Source organism: Mustelus asterias, chromosome 16, assembly GCF_964213995.1.
Source record: "Mustelus asterias chromosome 16, sMusAst1.hap1.1, whole genome shotgun sequence".
NCBI classification, from domain to species: Eukaryota; Metazoa; Chordata; class Chondrichthyes; order Carcharhiniformes; family Triakidae; genus Mustelus; species Mustelus asterias.
This window is the reverse complement of record NC_135816.1, coordinates 91,489,451-91,508,623: the sequence shown is the minus strand read 5'-3', so window position 1 is coordinate 91,508,623 and position 19,173 is coordinate 91,489,451. Positions and strand designations below refer to the sequence as shown.

At 43.5% G+C, this 19,173-nt stretch overlaps 1 protein-coding gene and 2 non-coding genes across 3 annotated transcripts in view; 2 read left to right on the top strand and 1 right to left on the bottom strand.

Moving 5' to 3' along the window:
* trnag-ucc (transfer RNA glycine (anticodon UCC)) lies at positions 1-71 on the top strand. The gene has a single exon. It is a non-coding gene; the product is annotated as a tRNA-Gly (tRNA).
* A 13,062-nt stretch (positions 72-13,133) lies between these two features.
* Positions 13,134-13,215, bottom strand: trnas-aga (transfer RNA serine (anticodon AGA)). Its single transcript has one exon. It is a non-coding gene; the product is annotated as a tRNA-Ser (tRNA).
* A 942-nt stretch (positions 13,216-14,157) lies between these two features.
* Positions 14,158-19,173, top strand: part of LOC144505582 (uncharacterized) — a 76,689-nt gene continuing 71,673 nt past the window's right edge. Inside the window, exon 1 of the mRNA XM_078231702.1 lies at positions 14,158-14,237. Coding sequence (XP_078087828.1) covers positions 14,158-14,237 — 80 coding nt within the window. The remainder of the gene's footprint in view (positions 14,238-19,173) is intronic.

Below are 19,173 nucleotides of genomic sequence, written 5' to 3'. Positions count from 1 at the left end.
CGATGGTGGTATAGTGGTGAGCATAGCTGCCTTCCAAGCAGTTGACCCGGGTTCGATTCCCGGCCATCGCAATCTTGTTGATGTTTTAAACGTCTCAGATGAGAAACGGAAATTGAACTGTTTCGATGAGATTTTGATCCGAAAATATACGCAAGTGTAAATCAAATAAAAATATTTCCAGCCTCCATTTATCTTCTATTTTAAGTGTTAGTTTCTTATTCCCTGAACTGTCGTGTGGGGCCAGGGTATAATTACTCAGATTCTGTAAAATTCACTGTTTCTCTGAACCTTTACGCTCTGCTGTTTCCCATTTGTTATTTAATATTGATTCCCGCACAGGGATTGTTTGTTCTTTGTTCAAAAAGTGAGATACTGCTGACGATGGGAATCTGAAATATTAACAGAAGGTGCTGGAAACACTCAGCAGCTCCGACGGCATCTGTGGAGAGATGAAGGAAGGATTAACTTTGCGGATCTAGAGTCATAGAGATTCACAGCATGGAAACAGGCCCTTCGGCCCAACTTGCCGCCCTTTTCTTTAAAACCCCTAAACTAATCCCAATTGCCGGGATTTAGCCCATATTCCTCCATACCCATCTAATCCATGTAACTGTCTAAATGCTTTTTAAAAGACAAAATTGTACCCGCCTCTACGACTATAGAGAAGGTTATCTATCGAAGTTAAAGGAATACACTTCCAGGCAGCTATGGGGAGACTGGTCAGCTGTGCAGAGAAGTTGGATTGACTGAGGCTTTTTTTTCTTTCCAGCAGAGAAGGTTAAGGGGGAGGTGGGGGGGATCTCATGGAGGTGTACAAAATTATGAAGGACATAGACAGGGTCGATAGAAAGAAAGGTACACCGCCCCCCTCTACCACCCCATCCCACCCCCAGTTTATTTACAGAATATAGATTTACCACCATAAGACCATAAGACATAAGAGCAGCATTAGGCCACTCGGCCCAAGGAGTCTGCTCCGCCATTCAATCATGACTGATTTGCTTTCTCATCCCCATTCTCCTGCCTTTTCCCCATAACCACTGATGCCCTTATTAATCAAGAACCCATCTGTCTTAAAGACACTCAATGACCTGGCCTCCACAGCCTTCTGCGGCAAAGAGTTCCATAGATTCAACACTCTCTGGCTGAAGAAATTCCTCCTCATCTCTCTTTTAAAGGATCATCCCTTTAGCCTGAGGTTGTGCCCGCTGGTTCTAGCTTTTCCTATTAGTGGAAACATCCTCTCCACGTCCACTCTATCCAGGCCTTGCAGCATCCTGTAAGTTTCAATAAGTTCTCCCCCACCCTTCTAAACTCCAATGAGTACAGACCAGAGCCCTCAACCGTTCCTCATACGACAAGCTCTTCATTCCAGGGATCATTTTTGTGAACCTCCTCTGGACCCTTTCCAAAGTCAGCGCATCCTTCCTTAGATATGGGGTCCAAAACTGCTCACAATACTCTAAATGGGTTCTGAACAGAGCCTTATACAGCCTCAGAAGTGCACCCCTGCTTTTGTATTCTGGCCCTCTCGACATGAATGCCAACCTTGTATTTAAACTAACGATGCGGAGATTCAGAGGAGATTTGAGGAAACGTTTCCATCAGAGGGTGGCGCGAATTTGGAACTCCCTGTGTGAAAGGGTGGGAGAGGCAGCAACACGCACAACATTTAAGAAGATATTAGATGAGCACCCCTTGAAACATCATAGCATACAAGGCAACGAACCAAGTGCAGTAAAGCTGAATTAGAATATATAGGTGATGACTGGCACAGACAGGATGTGCCAAAGATCCTCTTTCTGTGCTGTAAAACTCCATGATTCTGTCCATGACTCGATGAGGAGGTGTTGCTCAAGTAGTTCAATTCCGAGAAGCAACAAAGAATCTACCAATTTCCATTGAATTCTCCTGTTCCCTTCAGTGAAGTGAAGGAACTGTTCCTTCAGTTTGTGAAAAACTCCATTTTATCCAAACTAAAGCAGTGATAACAATCATTTAAAGAATTATTTCAAAAATTCGGATTAGTCGTTTTGCATAAAGTAATTCCGGACTTCTCTCTCACTCGTTTGGCATTTTTACTGTGGATCAGTGACAAAAACCCATTAAAATTAAGACCCATTCCTCCCAACAGGGGAAACAGTTTCTATGTGTTTAAGCAACCAATTGTCATTGATCTCAAAGATCAGCAAATTTGCTTTCCTGACCAGGAATCGGACAGATGTTGCAGTGGTGAAAGATCAAATTCTAACCACTAGAGAATACTTGCAATGCTAAAAGTCAACATGATAAAGATAATTCAATCGGCAAGAAGTAATTGAGATATACTTCTGATTTAGCACAATGAACACAAATTAATTTTGTGCCTCTGTTGCATACACGTTGATTAAAAGCATCTCTATAACTCGTTCATTGATTCAACTGGATTAGATTTTATTTGAAAAGTTTTCTTTTTTCTGCCTATGTATTTCTCTCTGATATTTCAATGCTCCTAAAACACAAATACATTGAGAAATAATGCACAGGTACACACACATTTTTGCAGAATAATACACTGATATATCTACAATCCATTTGCAAATATCATAATAATTTTCATAAATATATCAAAAAGGTTAATTTTTTATGAGAGGAATTGAAGATAAAGATAAGGATGTTATGCTTCAGTTCCAGAGTGCATTGGCAAAACACGAATATGGTATGGAGTATTGGTCTCCTTATTTAAGGAAGGATGCAGATATGTTTGATGATTTTCAGAGGAGGTTTTGTAGTTTCCTACCTGAAATGACTGGTTTGTCTTATGAGGTTAGGTAGGAATGGCTGGATCTGTGTCCACTCAGCATGAAGTGTGAGGGGTGACTTTCTTTAAGTATGTAAGATCCTGATGGTATTGACAGGGTGGACATTGAAAGGATGTTTCCTGTTGTGGGTGAGTCCGGGACAAGGGTCCAGCACTGCTTTAAAATTAGTGGACACCTTTATAGGACAGAGATAAGGATTCTTTTCTTTCAGAGAGTTGTACAACTTTGTAACTCTGTGCCTGAGAAGGTGGTGGAAGTGGGGTCTCTTGAATATTTTTAAGGTGGAGGTAGATAGATTCTTGTTCGGCAAAGGAATAAAAGGTGATCAGGGTTAGATGGGAAATGTGCAACTCAACAGAAGCAGATTGGCCATTTATTGAATGGCAGAGCAGACTCAAGGGGCCAAATAGCCATTCATGCTCTATTTGTACACAGGGGCTGAAAGGGAAGGACAGTGAATAGAAGGAGCAGAGCCCATCGGGAAGAATGTGGGAGTTACACAAAGAGCAGATATTGCAGATGGCAGGTGAGAAACCAGTAGAGTGTTTTCTCAGTGGTGAAAAATGTGAGAGCAGGGAAGCAAAGAGAAATTGCTGTCCAAGTACAAAACCCAGTAAATAATGGTCGACATGTTAAAAATGATTTATAAAATCCCAATTTCTAGGCGGTCAACATATATATTACCACGATATGAAAGCAAATTATTGTGGATGATGGAATCTGAAACCAGAACAAAACAAATGCTGGAAAATCTCAGTGGTCTGTCAACATCTGTGGAGAGATGACAGCTAAATTATCCGAGTCTGGATGATAGGGTTATCTGGACTGTGGGCTCCGTGAGCTTTCCACTTAAAAATACAGCACTGCTTCCTTTTTGACCCAAAGATCATGCATTGACGAAGGCACTGTTGAGATTTGAACTCAGAAGCTATGGCTTATTGTATATGTGCTTTCACCAACTAAGACAACTTCACAGCAAAGTGTGGGCAGTAAATTTTTGAATTAATCCATTGACACAAAGTTTGGAAATGCAAATAATTTACATGAACGTAGGAACAGGAGTAGCCATTCAGCCTGTCAAGCCTGCTCCACCATTCAATTGTTGATGTGACACTTCAATGCCGTTTACACAAAATATTCCCAAAAGCCTGCACATTATTGCAAATCTGAAATTTAGTGATCTTTGCATTAAACAGGGCAGTATGGTGGCACAGTGGTTAGCACTGTTGCCTCACAGTGCCAGGGACCTGGGTTTGATTCCTGGCTTCGGTCACTGTCCGTGTGTCGTCTGCACATTCTCCTCATGTCTAGTTGGCTTCTGCCGGGTGTTCTGGTTTCCTCCCACAGTCTGAAAGATGTGTTGGCTGGGTGCAATTGGTAATTCTTCTTCAGTATACCTGACCAGGTGCCAGAGTGCGGATACTTGGGGATTTCCACAGTAGCTTCATTGCAGTGTTAATGCATGCCTACTTAGGATCATAGAATCCTACAGTGTGGGATGAAACCAGAGCACCCAGAGGAAACACACGAGACCCGGGGAGAACATGTGGACTCCGCACAGACTCCGCAGATTCCCCAAGCCAGGAATCGAACCCAGGTCCCTTGCACTGTGAGACAGCAGTGCTAACCACTGTGCCACCGTGCAGCATTGAGTACAGGAGTTTGGACGTTATGTTACAACTGTACAAGGCATTGATAAGGCCACGTTTTGAGTACTGTGTACAAATACTGTTCTTAAACTGGACAGGGAGTAAAAAAGATTCACCGAGCCTGGAAGGTTTGAATTGTAAGGAGAGGCTGGATAGGCTGTGACTTTTTCCCTGAAACATAGAGGATGAGGTGTTACTAATAGATGTTGTAAAATCAGGAGGCGCATAGATCAGGTGAATTGTCAAGGTCTTTTTCCCTAGCGTAGGAGTCCAAACCTAGAAGGCATATGTTTAAGGTGAGAAGGGAAAGATTTAAAAGAGACCAGAGGGGTAGCTTTATTCATACAGAGGGTGGTGTGTATATGAAGGGAGTGCCAGAGGAGGTGGTAGAGCAGGTACAATTACAACATTTAAAATACACTTGGACAGGTACATGGAAGGGAAATGTTTAGAGGGAAATGGACCAAATGCAGACAAGTGGGACTCGTTCAGTTTAGTAAACCTGGTCGGCATTGTAGAGCTGGGCTGAAGGGCCTGTTTCCATGCTCTATATCTCTATGATTATGACTTTATGATAGGAACAGAGGGAGGTGTTCCAGCACTTAGAGTCTATTCTCAGATGATTGTCATTTCACTTACATGGTTTGACATTGGTGCGAATAAAGCTGAAGCCATAGATTCAATACCTTTGATTGTCAATAAAGGTAACATTTTCTGAAATAGCTATGTTCATTTGCCATTGGTTATTGTGCTTTGTACCAAGAACCCATGCTCCAGTTACAGCAAATTTTTGCAGGGAGGTTATGATCGAGCTGTATAAAACACTCGTTAGGCCAAAGACTCGAATCCAGTTCCTTGCTCTTTCTCCCCACCAATATTTCAATTTTCTGACTCTTCAACTTGCTTTGTCCCTTTAATTCCCTCCAAAGACTCCATAATTCCACACACTAAATGAAAGCTCAGACCCTGCAATTACATCATTCAGTTATGTTTTTCCTCATGCTTCAAGGATTAATTTGGATCAGATTTTGAGTTAATAAAGAGAATATTTGAACACATAGGAACACTGAATTGGAGCAGGAATGTGAAACAATGTCATGGAGAAACAGACCAAGCTCCTGCTCAAATTCTAAGTGAGGATTACCTATTCATTAGACAGACACTTTCACCCACTAATTCACAGCTAAAACTAACAAGCAAGCATTGTGGTGTATTATTTGAAATTGTATCCCACTATTTTGCTGCAATGTCATTAGAAACATAGAAACATAGAAAAACTACAGCACAAGTGTTCACCAAGGAGAGGGGCCATGTTTTTGAGGAAGAGAAGGTGTTACAGGCTAATAGGCTGGAGGAAATAGATGTTCGGAGGGAGGATGTCTTGGCAGTTTTGAATAAACTGAAGGTCGATAAGTCCCCTGGGCCTGATGAAATGTATCCTAGGATTCTGTGGGAGGCAAGGGATGAGATTGCAGAGCCTTTGGCGTTGATCTTTGGGTCCTCGCTGTCCACGGGGATGGTGCCAGAGGACTGGAGAATGGCGAATGTTGTTCCTCTGTTTAAGAAAGGGAATAGAAATGACCCTGGTAATTATAGACCGGTTAGTCTTACTTCGGTGGTTGGTAAATTGATGGAAAGGGTCCTTAGGGATGGGATTTACGACCATTTAGAAAGATGCGGATTAATCCGAGATAGTCAGCACGGATTCGTGAAGGGCAAGTCGTGCCTCACAAATTTGATAGAATTTTTTGAGGAGGTAACTAAGTGTGTTGATGAAGGTAGGGCAGTTGATGTCATATACATGGATTTTAGTAAGGCGTTTGATAAGGTCCCCCATGGTCGGCTTATGATGAAAGTGAGGAAGTGTGGGATAGAGGGAAAGTTGGCCGATTGGATAGGTAACTGGCTGTCTGACCGAAGACAGAGGGTGGTGGTCGATGGAAAATTTTCGGATTGGAGGCAGGTTGCTAGCGGTGTGCCGCAGGGATCAGTGCTTGGTCCTCTGCTCTTTGTGATTTTTATTAATGACTTAGAGGAGGGGGCTGAAGGGTGGATCAGTAAATTTGCTGATGACACCAAGATTGGTGGAGTAGTGGATGAGGTGGAGGGCTGTTGTAGGCTGCAAAGAGACATAGATAGGATGCAAAGCTGGGCTGAAAAATGGCAAATGGAGTTTAACCCTGATAAATGTGAGGTGATTCATTTTGGTAGGACTAATTTAAATGTGGATTACAGGGTCAAAGGTAGGGTTCTGAAGACTGTGGAGGAACAGAGAGATCTTGGGGTCCATATCCACAGATCTCTAAAGGTTGCCACTCAAGTGGATAGAGCTGTGAAGAAGGCCTATAGTGTGTTAGCTTTTATTAACAGGGGGTTGGAGTTTAAGAGCCGTGGGGTTATGCTGCAACTGTACAGGACCTTGGTGAGACCACATTTGGAATATTGTGTGCAGTTCTGGTCACCTCACTATAAGAAGGATGTGGAAGAGCTGGAAAGAGTGCAGAGGAGATTTACCAGGATGCTGCCTGGTTTGGAGGGTAGGTCATATGAGGAAAGGTTGAGGGAGCTAGGGCTGTTCTCTCTGGAGCGGAGGAGGCTGAGGGGAGACTTAATAGAGGTGTATAAAATGATGAAGGGGATAGATAGAGTGAACGTTCAAAGACTATTTCCTCGGGTGGATGGAGCTATTACAAGGGGGCATAACTATAGGGTTCGTGGTGGGAGATACAGGACGGATATCAGAGGTAGGTTCTTTACGCAGAGAGTGGTTGGGGTGTGGAATGGACTGCCTGCAGTGATAGTGGAGTCAGACACTTTAGAAACATTTAAGCGGTTATTGGATAGGCACATGGAGCACACCAGGATGATAGGGAGTGGGATAGCTTGATCTTGGTTTCAGATAAAGCTCGGCACAACATCGTGGGCCGAAGGGCCTGTTCTGTGCTGTACTGTTCTATGTTCTATGTTCTACAAACAGGCCCTTCAGCCCACAAGTTGTGCCGAACACATCCCTACCTTCTAGACCTACCTATAACCCTCCATCCTATTAAGTTCCATGTACTCATCCAGGAGTCTCTTAAAAGACCCTATTGAGTTCGCCTCCACCACCACTGACGGCAGCCGACTCCACTCGCCCACCACCCTCTGTGTGAAAAACTTACCCCTAACATCTCCCCTGTACCTACTCCCCAGCACCCTAAACCTGTGTCCTCTCGTAGCAGACATTTCCACCCTGGGAAAAAGCCTCTGAGAGTCCACCCGATCTATGCCTCTCAACATCTTATATACCTCTATTAGGTCTCCTCTCATCCTTCATCTCTCCAAGGAGAAAAGACCGAGCTCCCTCAGCCTATCCTCATAAGGCATGCCACTCAATCCAGGCAACATCCTTGTAAATCTCCTCTGCACCCTTTCAATCTTTTCCACATCCTTCCTATAGTGAGGCGACCAGAACTGAGCACAGTACTCCAAGTGGGATCTGACGAGGGTCTTATATAGCTGCATCATTATCCCTGGACTCCTAAACTCAATCCCTCGATTGATAAAGGCCAGCACACCATACACCTTCTTAACCACCTCCTCCACCTGCGGGGCCGATTTTAGAGTCCATTAGACATTGGACGATTTTAGAGTCCATTAGACAGACACTTTCACCCACTAATTCACAGCTTCAACTAACAAGCAAGCATTGTGGTGTATTATTTGAAATTGTATCCCACTATTTTGCTGCAATGTCATTTGGACTTCTTCATCTGTTAAGGGCTGTGTGACATTGGGAATTGACAATTATCCAGAAGATGCAACTGAGGCAGAAGATCAGCCAGGAAGTCCTTGAATGTTTAAGAAGCTGCAAAATCCATGATCCACCTGTTCCTATTTCTCATGGTCTTACAGACACTACTCAGAGGAAACACCAGGGTTATATTGACCTTGGAGTGTTTCACCAGTGGAACTCCAAAGATTTTTTTTTCAGATTTCAATTTCCCCAATCCTAGAGTTGTATAGAATGAGTGCAGCAGATAAAGAAACAATTCGATCCATCCTCTGTGTGAGAGCTCTCTCAAGGTGAACTTTACCCAGTGTCGATCACTCGCCTTCTCCCTGATCCCTGCCCATTTTCTGCCTGTTCAGCGATTCTCCCTTTTTCTACATTATTCAGTGTTGAAGAATGAAGGGTGATCTCATCAATGTTTCTATCCTGTTTAAATGAATTGTTAAAAACTGAGAAATTGTTAAGAATGGGTGTACATCTTAACATGATTTAGCCGCTGATCCACTGGGACAGAGTCCAGGCCAAAGTCAGGAAACATTTTTCACATTAGCTGGAAATCTAGAAATACTTACTGAAAATACTCAAGGCTGCCACAATTTAGAGAAGATGATGTTTTCAAGTTGCTTTCACTTTCTCTGAAGCATAAGCAAAGAGGGTAAACCATTTAGGACTGAAATAAGGGGACGTTTCTTCACGCAGTGGGTGGTGAGTCTGTGGAATTCGCTGTGTGGCTGAATGGTCTGTATAAATTTAACTTTTACTATGCTGAAAGATCTTCAATCAAGCAAACCTGATTTTTGGTTAAATTTGTTTTTACACTCTGCTGAAATTTCTTGTGGCCAAGTGGGCCTAGAACTTATCAAAGGGCACAAGTTGTCAGATGTAATAGCTTGTCCTTGGCAGGGAGGAGTTCTTTATAGACTTTTGCAGCCAGTGTTCATTATCAGGGCATTCAAATGTAAGAGATATGTACTTAAGGGGCCTAGGTATGATGAGGTCTGGAGTGACCAATACTACTACTCTGGCTCTATTTGATTGGCCGAATTGATGCAATTGGGGTTTCTCATCAATCCATTGACTGGTTACCAAGAAACATTTGGAGTTTTAACTCTGCTAACACAAAGAGCTTGTTCAGAAAGGCAGTGTAAAGGACCCAGGACCAAACTTACAAGGAGAGACAACATCTGGAAGAAGAAGAAGAAGACAATGGACTGATTCCATGTGACAACAAAACCCTGGTCAGGTTTTAATTGCAAGTGAGAATCAACCTTAAGTTAAGTAAAGTAACAGGTAGTGAGTACTTGGTTTGTGCATTGTAAGTATTTACTGTTGTTTAAGTACCTGCAGAATTAAATAATTGTGTGTAAGTATTTAAAGTCAACTTTGTGTGTTTATTCACTGCAGAGGTTAAAACACATAGGTTTGTACAACAGCTGCCACAGAAGTATTTGAGGCCAAAAGTTGTATGCTTTCAGGAAGGAGTTAGATACATCTCTTGGGGAGAAGGTGATCAAGGGATCTGGGGAAATGTTGGAACATGCTATTGAGTTGGATGATTCGCCATGATTTTAATGATTGGGCGAGAGTCTAAAAGGGATGAATGGTCTACTCCTGTTTATATTTCTGTGCGTTCATTACATGTGAGGCACAGTGGTTAGCACTACTGCCTCACAGTGCCAGGGACCCGGGTTCGATTCCTGGCTTGGGTCACTGTCTGTGTGGAGTTTGCACGTTCTCCCCGAGTCTGCGTGGGTTTCCTCCCACAGTCCAAAAATGTGCAGGTTAGGTGGATTGGCCATGCTAAATTGTCCCTTGGTGTCAGACGGACTGGCTGGGGTAAATGCATGGGGTTAGAGGGATAGGGCCTGGGTGGGATTGTTGCCTGTGCAGGCTCGATGGGCCGAATGGACTCCTACTGCACTGTAGGATTCTATAATTCTATGTTTCCCTGTTGTTCCCTGGGGAGCAACTGCCAAAAACATCGCGCAGACAGGGGTTTGAACCTTGGACCCTCAGATTAAAAGTCTAATCTGGATCTTCATGGCTTTGAAGATTACATTTACTTCAAGGGGATATTAACTTGCTGACTTGGAGCGGGAAGCTACAAGGGCACAGAGATGGATTTCACGAGTGAGTAAGCAATCGTTTGTAGCGATTGAATGTGAGTGCCAGACATTGGGAGTAACCTGCTAAGTAGTACAAATCAGAAATTGTGGGCGGTAAGTAGACCTATCAGACAAATGTCTTCATGAAAATGTTCTCCATTTTCTGACCTCCCAACTCTTGTATAACACTCAGTAACACAAACCAGTCTACTCTTGCTCTCAGTAATCGAGGGAGAATTCAAACATGCTGGTTAGACCATAACATAAGATCACATTGTTGGGAACGCTAATTTTTGGACGGTATTGATTTAAGGTGATATATTGACAAAAGCCACAAGGCACCGCTGCAACTTGAACTCAAGATTGTCTGGTTACGAGACAAACGCTTTAATCAGCTAAGTCACAGTTGCAAATGATGACTGACCTCTGCAATATGCATTTTGAATCGCATGGTATTTTTTTTTCTGCAAACATCTTTGTTTACTGTTTCAGGGTCTGTATAATAGTGAGAACTGAGAGCTTTCATTTGAGTGTAGCTGTTGCTGGGCAGTTTTGTGATCGAAATGGTAGCTCTATTCTCTCTCCAAAGATGCTGTCTAACCTGCTGAGAGTTTCCACCATTTTCTGTTTCTGTTCCAGCATCTGCAGAGTTTTGCTTTTCCCTTTCAATCTTATTGAGATGTGATTTGGTGGCTGGGATTTCTCTATAAATCTGTTAGCGGGACTGAATTGGAGCGAAATGAAAATTATTCATTTCTCTGCTGTTCTGTTTGAATATTAGATTTAAATATCTCCCTGGAATGTGGGATCAGAGTGAGACTAAATGTTTCTGCTGCCTGAGGCTATGGAACTGATGAACTGATGAACTGCTGAGCTGTATCTCTGAGTGATAATGCAGCTTGTGTGTGTGAAGGAGTTGCATGCCTTGCATCTCAGGTGGAGGGTGGAAAGAAGAACAAAAGGGAAAGTATGTGATTGGGCGGAGAGCAGGGAAGATTCAATGATAAAAGTGACAAATATGCGATACTGAAAGCACCGAATCTTCTCCATTCAATGACCAGGGAATGGTACTGGATTGTCAGTGAACATTGCGCTGATCTGCTCAGAAAGGAGTTTAGGAAGGAAGACAAACCTAACTCCTTAAAGTAGACAAAACTCAACAGGGGAAATAAGATTGAAATGATCAACTTTTGGAGGACCAACATGGAAAGTCACTACATTGTAAATGCAAGATGTGCGTTAAATGTAGATGAGCAGAGATTGATCTTCATATACACAAAGTTCATGACGATGTCCTGAAATTATGTTGCTTATTTGTGTTGATGAAGTCGGGACAATGCTGGACAATCTCAGCATCTGTGGGGAGAGAATAGTGCTGTCGTTTCATGTCTAGATGAGCCTTCATCAGAGCTAGGACGAAGGGTCATCTAGACTCGAAATGTTGGCTCTATTCTCTCCATAAGAAGTCTCACAACACTAGGTTAAAGTCCAACAGGTTTATTTGGTAGCAAAAGCCACTAGCTTTTGGAGCGCTGCTCCTTCATCAGGTGAGTGAGAGTTCTGGTCAATATGCGCGATCTTCTTGGCGATCCTCTCCACTTGGAGCTGGCAGTTAGTGCAGAAAGCTAGTGGCTTTTGCTACCAAATAAACCTGTTGGACTTTAACCTGGTGTTGTGAGACTTCTTACTGTTCTTACCCCAGTCCAACATCGACATCTCCACATCATGGCTACCATCGACACCGCAAACTGCCGGCTCCAATTGGAGAGGATCTCCAAGAAGATCATGCATATCGACCAGAACTCTCACTCCCCTGATGAAGGAGCAGCGCTCCAAAAGCGATGTGGCTTTTGCTACCAAATAAACCTGTTGGACTTTAACCTGGTGTTGAGACACTTCTTACTGTGTTTACCCCAGTCCAAAGCTGGCATCTCCACATCTATTCTCTCCCCACCGATGCTGTGAGATCTGCAGAGATTTTCCAGCTTTTTCTGTTTTTGTTTCAAATGCCAGCATCCGCAGTATTTTGCTTTTATCGTTTATAAAAGCACTGGGATTATGCTGGAGTTTTAACATTTGCAGTTTGACCTTAGTAAGGAGTCCTGAGGTTAATGTTAGTCATCGCTCTTCAGCAAAGAGACAGGGGAGGCTTACTGGGAGATTTTCAAGGATGAAATACTTCAGTTATGAGGAGTTGTTGGGGAAGTTCAGGTTGCTGTACTCGCACGTAAAATAAAGCCGATTACCTAATAGATTTTTTTTCTCTCTTATGAGAAATTTGGAGAGAATAAACAGGGAAAAGATTTCCTCTGATGGTAGATCAATAGTTAGGGGTTATGGATATAAAGTCATTGAGAAAAGATAGAGAGACGCAGCAGAGACATCATTTTCACTCAGACTTGGTTGGAACTGGAAAGCTCCAGCTAAAAATCACTAATGATTTTAAAAAGGAAATTGGAGAGTTATTTGAAGACGTCCAGCTTATAGATGCACAATAAAAAACCGCAGAAACAATTATCAAACAGCAAGCCACACACGTACATTCACAAACTCACACACAAACATGCACAAAGGCACCCACACTCAGGCAGACAAAATATAGTTGGAAACAGGGAGGCTCAGACAAAAGTGGAGATGGTCAGAAAGCAGACCTTCACGAACTTAGCTGAATTTTTTGTACTGAGAGCCGACATTTCATGACGAAGAGTGAGAAAAACAACTCCTGTTGTTGAAAGGTGTGGCATACCATTCCCCGTCAGACACGATTCACCCCAAAGGAAAGTGATGAAACACGAAACCGAAAAAACGTAGTCGGCAGGATTCGAACCTGCGCGGGGAGACCCCAATGGATTTCTAGTCCATCGCCTTAACCACTCGGCCACGACTACAGTAAGCAATGCAAACCCGCAGATCACGGCTCAAAACAATTCTAAAATAAAGCTTCAGTTTGATGTGATTTTGACTTCTTCTGCTGGATATAAATATATTTCATCTTTGTGTGAGTTACACGGATCTCTGTTCTTCTCGCATTTCAACTGATTCAGTTAAGACACGTAAAGTTTTTTTTAGAAACAGCAGAGAGATACACAAAAATCCATTTGCAAACATCATAGTGTTACTCATAAATATTCATACATTCAGAACCTGATGCAATCCAAGCTCGAGATCCCTAAGGCGCTCGGGAAAGTAGGTTTTTGCTAATTTATGAAATAGATTTATGCAATATAATGTGTATGGATCAGGATTTCTATTCGCCCTCCAACAAGATAGTAGTATATGGTATTCTTCAATGACCAATGTACAGATTTAAATTGAATTCACTATTTACCACTCTGATTTTCTTTATTTATTACAAGGGCAATAGTACGCCTACAGAAATCAAAATGAAAACTGCAGTTAGTGTTAGATATTGAATTATTCAGAAGTTCTTGAAATATCCTGAGGGTCCAGCAACACCTAAGCAGAGGCAGAGGTATGGCAGCATCAGTGGAGAGGGAAACAGAGTTAACGTTTCGAGTCTGCATGGCACTTGTGAGTGAAAGAGAGGGCATTAATCAGTAGACATAAACTTTACTCGGGAAAGGAGCCGATGGCAGAGGGGAAATATCTTAATATCAGAGTCAGGATATTCAGCAGCTTAGGTGTAGGGAAGTCAAGTTTTCAGCTGGCAAGTTCTTTGTTTTGTACATTTTTTTTCACTATTGCTTTCAAATTTTGGAGTCAGGAAAAATGTTCAGATTCACAGAGACTCGGAGCCCCAGACTTGTTACTAACTTCGAATACACCTCACTGACTGACATCCCAGTCACTGTCGCTGATCCATCTCCGACATGCATTGCAATGGAGCTCCCAAACAAGGCACTATCCACGATGACAAGCTTCTTGCTCCCTTGACACTGAAGCCAAGACGGTAAGTATGTGTCAGGATGGGCGAGCGGTCTAAGGTCTCAGTCTCTCTTGGAGGCGTGGGTTTAAATCACATATTCGCAAATATCCTTCATTGAATTTATTGAATGCAGAAGTAGGCAAGCGAGTCAAGTGTTATAGGGCGGTAGATATGAAAGTGGAGCAGATCCACAAGGATTTATTAAATGGTGGAGAAGCACTGAAGGACAAAATGTCCAATTCCTGTTCCTCTGTCCTGCTTCTGTAACACTGGCAGTGAATGTGAATTTGAGGCGCACGGTTACAGTTCTCACTTCCGGCCAGCAGATGTCCCCACGCTCTTGAACAATAAAGTTTACAGATGAGAGAAGGAAACAACACAATAATTCTTCACGAGCTCTGGGTGTATTTTGTTCAATCTAACACCAGCTGGAGTATAATCTAAACTCTTCACTCCGACGTCTGACGGGTTTTCTTTCAGAAAAATTCGAACTGTTTCTATAGACACCATAGAGTGCAGAAGGAGGCCATTCGGCCCATCGAGTCTGCACTGACCACAATCCCACCCAGGCCCTACACCCACATATTTTACCCGCTAATCCCTCGAACCTACGCATCCCAGGACTCTAAGGGGCAATTTTTTAAACCTGGCTAATCAACCTAACCCACACATCTTTGGACTGTGGGAGGAAACAGGAGCACCCGGAGGAAACCCACGCAGACACGAGGAGAATGTGCAAACTCCACACAGACAGTGACCCGAGCCGGGAATCGAACCCGGGACCCTGGAGCTGTGAAGCAGCAGTACTAACCACTGTGCTACCGTGCCGCCCACTGACATTACTACCTGACACTGTGCTACCGTGCCGCCCACTGACATTACATTCTGACATTACTAATTCAACGGTTGCTGGATAATTTTATTAATGATTGTCTCGTATGTGACACATGATTCAGATATGGTCTAAGCGAGTGTGGAATGTTTCCAGGGCGCTTCAATCTCTGCTGAACGGGAGATTCTTTCACTATTCCTCCTCCTCACTTACAATCACGTTTACTCTCCGTGTTACAGAAACAGCAACGTTTTGACTTGATTTATAGAATCATAGAAACCCTACAGTACAGAAAGAGGCCATTCGGCCCATCGAGTCTGCACCGACCACAATCCCACCCAGGCCCTACTCCCATATCCCTCCATATTTTACCCGCTAACCCACGCATCCCAGGACACTAAGGGGCAATTTTAGCATGGCCAATCAACCTAACCCGCACATCTTTGGACTGTGGGAGAAAACTGGAGCACCCAGAGAAAACCCACGCAGACACGAGGAGAATGTGCAAACTCCACACAGACAGTGACCCAAGCCGGGAATCGAACCCAGGTTCCTAGAGCTGTGAAGCAGCAGTGCTAACCACTGTGCGACCGTGCATTGATTATTATCACAGGTATTGGTGCACAGTGAAAAGTATTATTTCTTGCGCGCTATACAGACAAAACATACCGTTCATAAAGTACATAGGGGATAAGGGAAGAATAGGGTGCAGAATAGGGTGTTGCAGTTACAGGTAGGGGGAAAAGAAAGATCAGCTTAGTATGAGGTAGGCCCATTCAAAAGTTTGATGACAGCAGAGAAGAAGCTGTTCTTGAATCTGTCGGTTCGTGTTTTCAGACTTTTGTATCTTTTTCCCGACTGAAGAAGGTGGAAAAGAGTAAGTCCGGGGTCTTGGGGCCCTTGATTCTGATGTCCGTTTTCCGAGGCAGCGGGAAGTGCAGACAGCGTCAATGCATAGGAGGAAGATTTGCACGATGGACTGGGTTACGTTCACAACACTTTGTAATTTCTTGCGGTCAGGACAGATCAGGAGCCAGACCAAGCTGTGATACATCCGAATAGGATGCTTTCTATGATGCATCTGTCAAAATTGGTGAGAGTCGTAATGGACATGCCGAATTTTCTTAGCCTTCTGAGAAAGTAGAGGCATTGGCGAACTTTCTTAGCTCTAGTGGAGGGACCAGGACAGTTTATTGGTGATCTGAAAATGTAGAAACTTGTAACGCTTGACCATCTCCTCATCAACAGCCCTGATGAAGACAGGGGCATATCCTCCACTACATGCTCTGAAGCTCATGACTAATTCCTTTGTTTTACTGACATTCACAGAGAGATTATTGCCGTCGCATCATTTCACCAGATTATCTATCTATTTCCTGTACTCCATCTCATCGTTGTTTGAGATTCGACCCACTACAGTGGTGTCAGCAATAAACTTGAAATTGGAGTTGGAGCAGAATTTGACCACATAGTCATAAGTGTATAAGGAGCATAGTGAGGGGCTGTGGGCACAGCCTTGCATAGTGCTGGTGTTGAGGATAATCGTGGAGGAGGTGTTGTTGCCTATCTTTACTGATTGCGGGCCATTGGTCAGGAAGTCAAGGATCCAGTCGCAGAGGGAGGAGCAGAGCCCTAGGCCCCGGAGTTTGGAGATGGGTTTTGTTGGAATTATGGTGTTGAAGGCTGAGCTGTAGTCAAGAAATTGGAGTCTGACATAAGTGTCCTTGTTATCCAGGTGTTCTAGGGTTGAGTGTAGGGCCAGGGCGACCGCGTCTGCTGTGAACCTATGGCAGCAATAGGCGAACTGTAGTGCATTCAGGAAATCTGTGTGACCGGAGTTGCTGATGTAGGAGGTGAGGCAGGAAATTGCAGGGGCTATTTTTCTCTGGCCATGGGGTAAGTGCCAGAAGACTGGAGGACGGCTAATGTGCTTTCACTTTTCAGGAAGGATGGTAGCAATGAACCAGGGTATTACAGATTACTGAGTGTCACGTCAATGGTAGGAAAACTATTGGAGAGAATTCTGAAGGAAATACTTAATTTCTACATGGAAAAGCACGGCTTAGTTAGGGTCAGCTTGGCTTTGTCAGAGGAGGCAATTCCCAACAAACTTGATAGAATTTTTTGAAAAAGTCATCGACTGTGTGGTTAAGGGAAGTGCAGGTGATGTAGTTTATGTGGATTTCAGCAAAGCCTTTAACAAGGCTTTAACATGGAACACCGATTGAGAAGGTTGAAGCACATGGAATTCATGAAAATGTAGCGAAATGGATCCGATACTGGTGTCGTAATGGGACACCAAGAGTAGTGGTAGAAAACAGTTAGAGTGACTGGAAGACGGTGTCCACTGTTTGCAGAAGACACCAAGATTGGCAGTGTGGTTAATAGTGAAGAAGAAGACCGTAGGTTACAGGAAGATACGGAAGGGTTAGTCAGATGGGCAGAGCAGCGGCAGATGGTATTTAATATGGATAAGCGCGAGATGATGCACTTTGGAAGAAGTAACATGACAAGGGAGTATTTAATTAATGGCAGGACACTAAGAAGCTCAGAGGAACAGATTTCTCTTGGGGGGGCTTATTCACAGATCATTGAAGGTGGCAGAGCAGGTGAATGGGATAGTTAGAAAGGCATATGGGACACTTCTTTTATCAGTCATAGCATAGAGGATAAGAGAAAGGAGGATATGTTGGAGCTGCACAGAATGTTGGTTAGGCCACAGCTGGAGCACTGTGTGCACTTCTGGTCATGTCCTTATGGGAAGGATGACATTGCACGAGAGGGGGTTCAGTAGACTTTTATCAGGATGTTGCCTGGGATGGAGCATTTGAGCTACAATGAGAGACTGAATAGGCTTGGATTGTTTTCTTTGGAGCAGAGGTGGGACATGATTGAGGTGTATAAGATTTAGAAAGGGTGTGGGAACGGTAAATAGGGATCAGCTTTCCCCTTGGTATAGAACTCAGTGACGAGGTGGCATAGTTTTATGGTAAGGGTCAGGAGATTCAGAGGAATTTGAGAAACATATTTTCCCTCTTCGGGTGGTGGGAATCTGGAAAGCACTGCCTTAGAGCTGGTGGTGGCCAGAAATATTAGAACCTTTAAATATTAGTTGGATGAGCACTTGAAATATCATTCAAGGATATGGGACAAGCGCTGAAAAATGGGATTACCGGAAATTTATTGGTCGTATTGTTGGTGCAGACTCGATGGGCCTAATGGCCTTTTCTGCACTGCATGACTCTGTGGCTCTTTCATCCAATTGAACACAGAATTGAATGCACACGTTCAAATTGAAAGTGGTTCAAATGTGGAAGACAGTGAGCGCAGAGAAAGATTGTCATTGACACAGTGTCAAAAACAGCTAGTTTGACAACAATGTTCAATCTACTGGCCTCGAACATTCAATGTCCACACTGAATTAGAAACCAGAAACGGGATAGCAATATGGAAGCAGGGAAGGTATGCTGAATCTTTCTGAATGACTGATCAGTACCCAGCTGGGGTACTATCACCCATTCCAGACACCACACTTTAGGAAAGATGACAAGATGTTGGAGAGAGTGCAGAGGAGATTTGCTAGAATAGTATCAGAGATGCGGGACTACACTTATGTGAACCATCAGCTGTTCTCCCATGGGAAAAGCCGGAGATGAGGCGAAATTAGGGACAACGTTTTTTGGAGATATGGCCTCAATTACAGATCAGGAGCTGGAGAGTCAAGGAATTGAACAGCTGTGAATCTCTGCTCTGCGGATGTGTTATGTCCGGTGAAAAAAGGTGGTCGAATTGGAGAGGTTTACGGAGGGAGCCCAGAATTGTGTTATCTTGTCCAATCCCGATTTTAATCTCGACAGCATTGACAGCTGAGCTGGTCTAAAATTCTGGGCTCCCTCTGTAAAACTCTCCACTTCGACCAACTTTTCTACCTCACATAATACCTTCACCTTGGCTCAGCATCAGCTTTATTTCATTCCTAATAACATAGCTGATAACAGGAGTTAACAGCCTTGGACATGTTTGCCATGGTCACATTGTGCAGCTTGTGATGCTGGTACAGTGGTCAGCACAGATACTTTCCAAGCCGTTGACCTGGATTTGGTTTCTGGTCATCCCATTTTTAGTTTT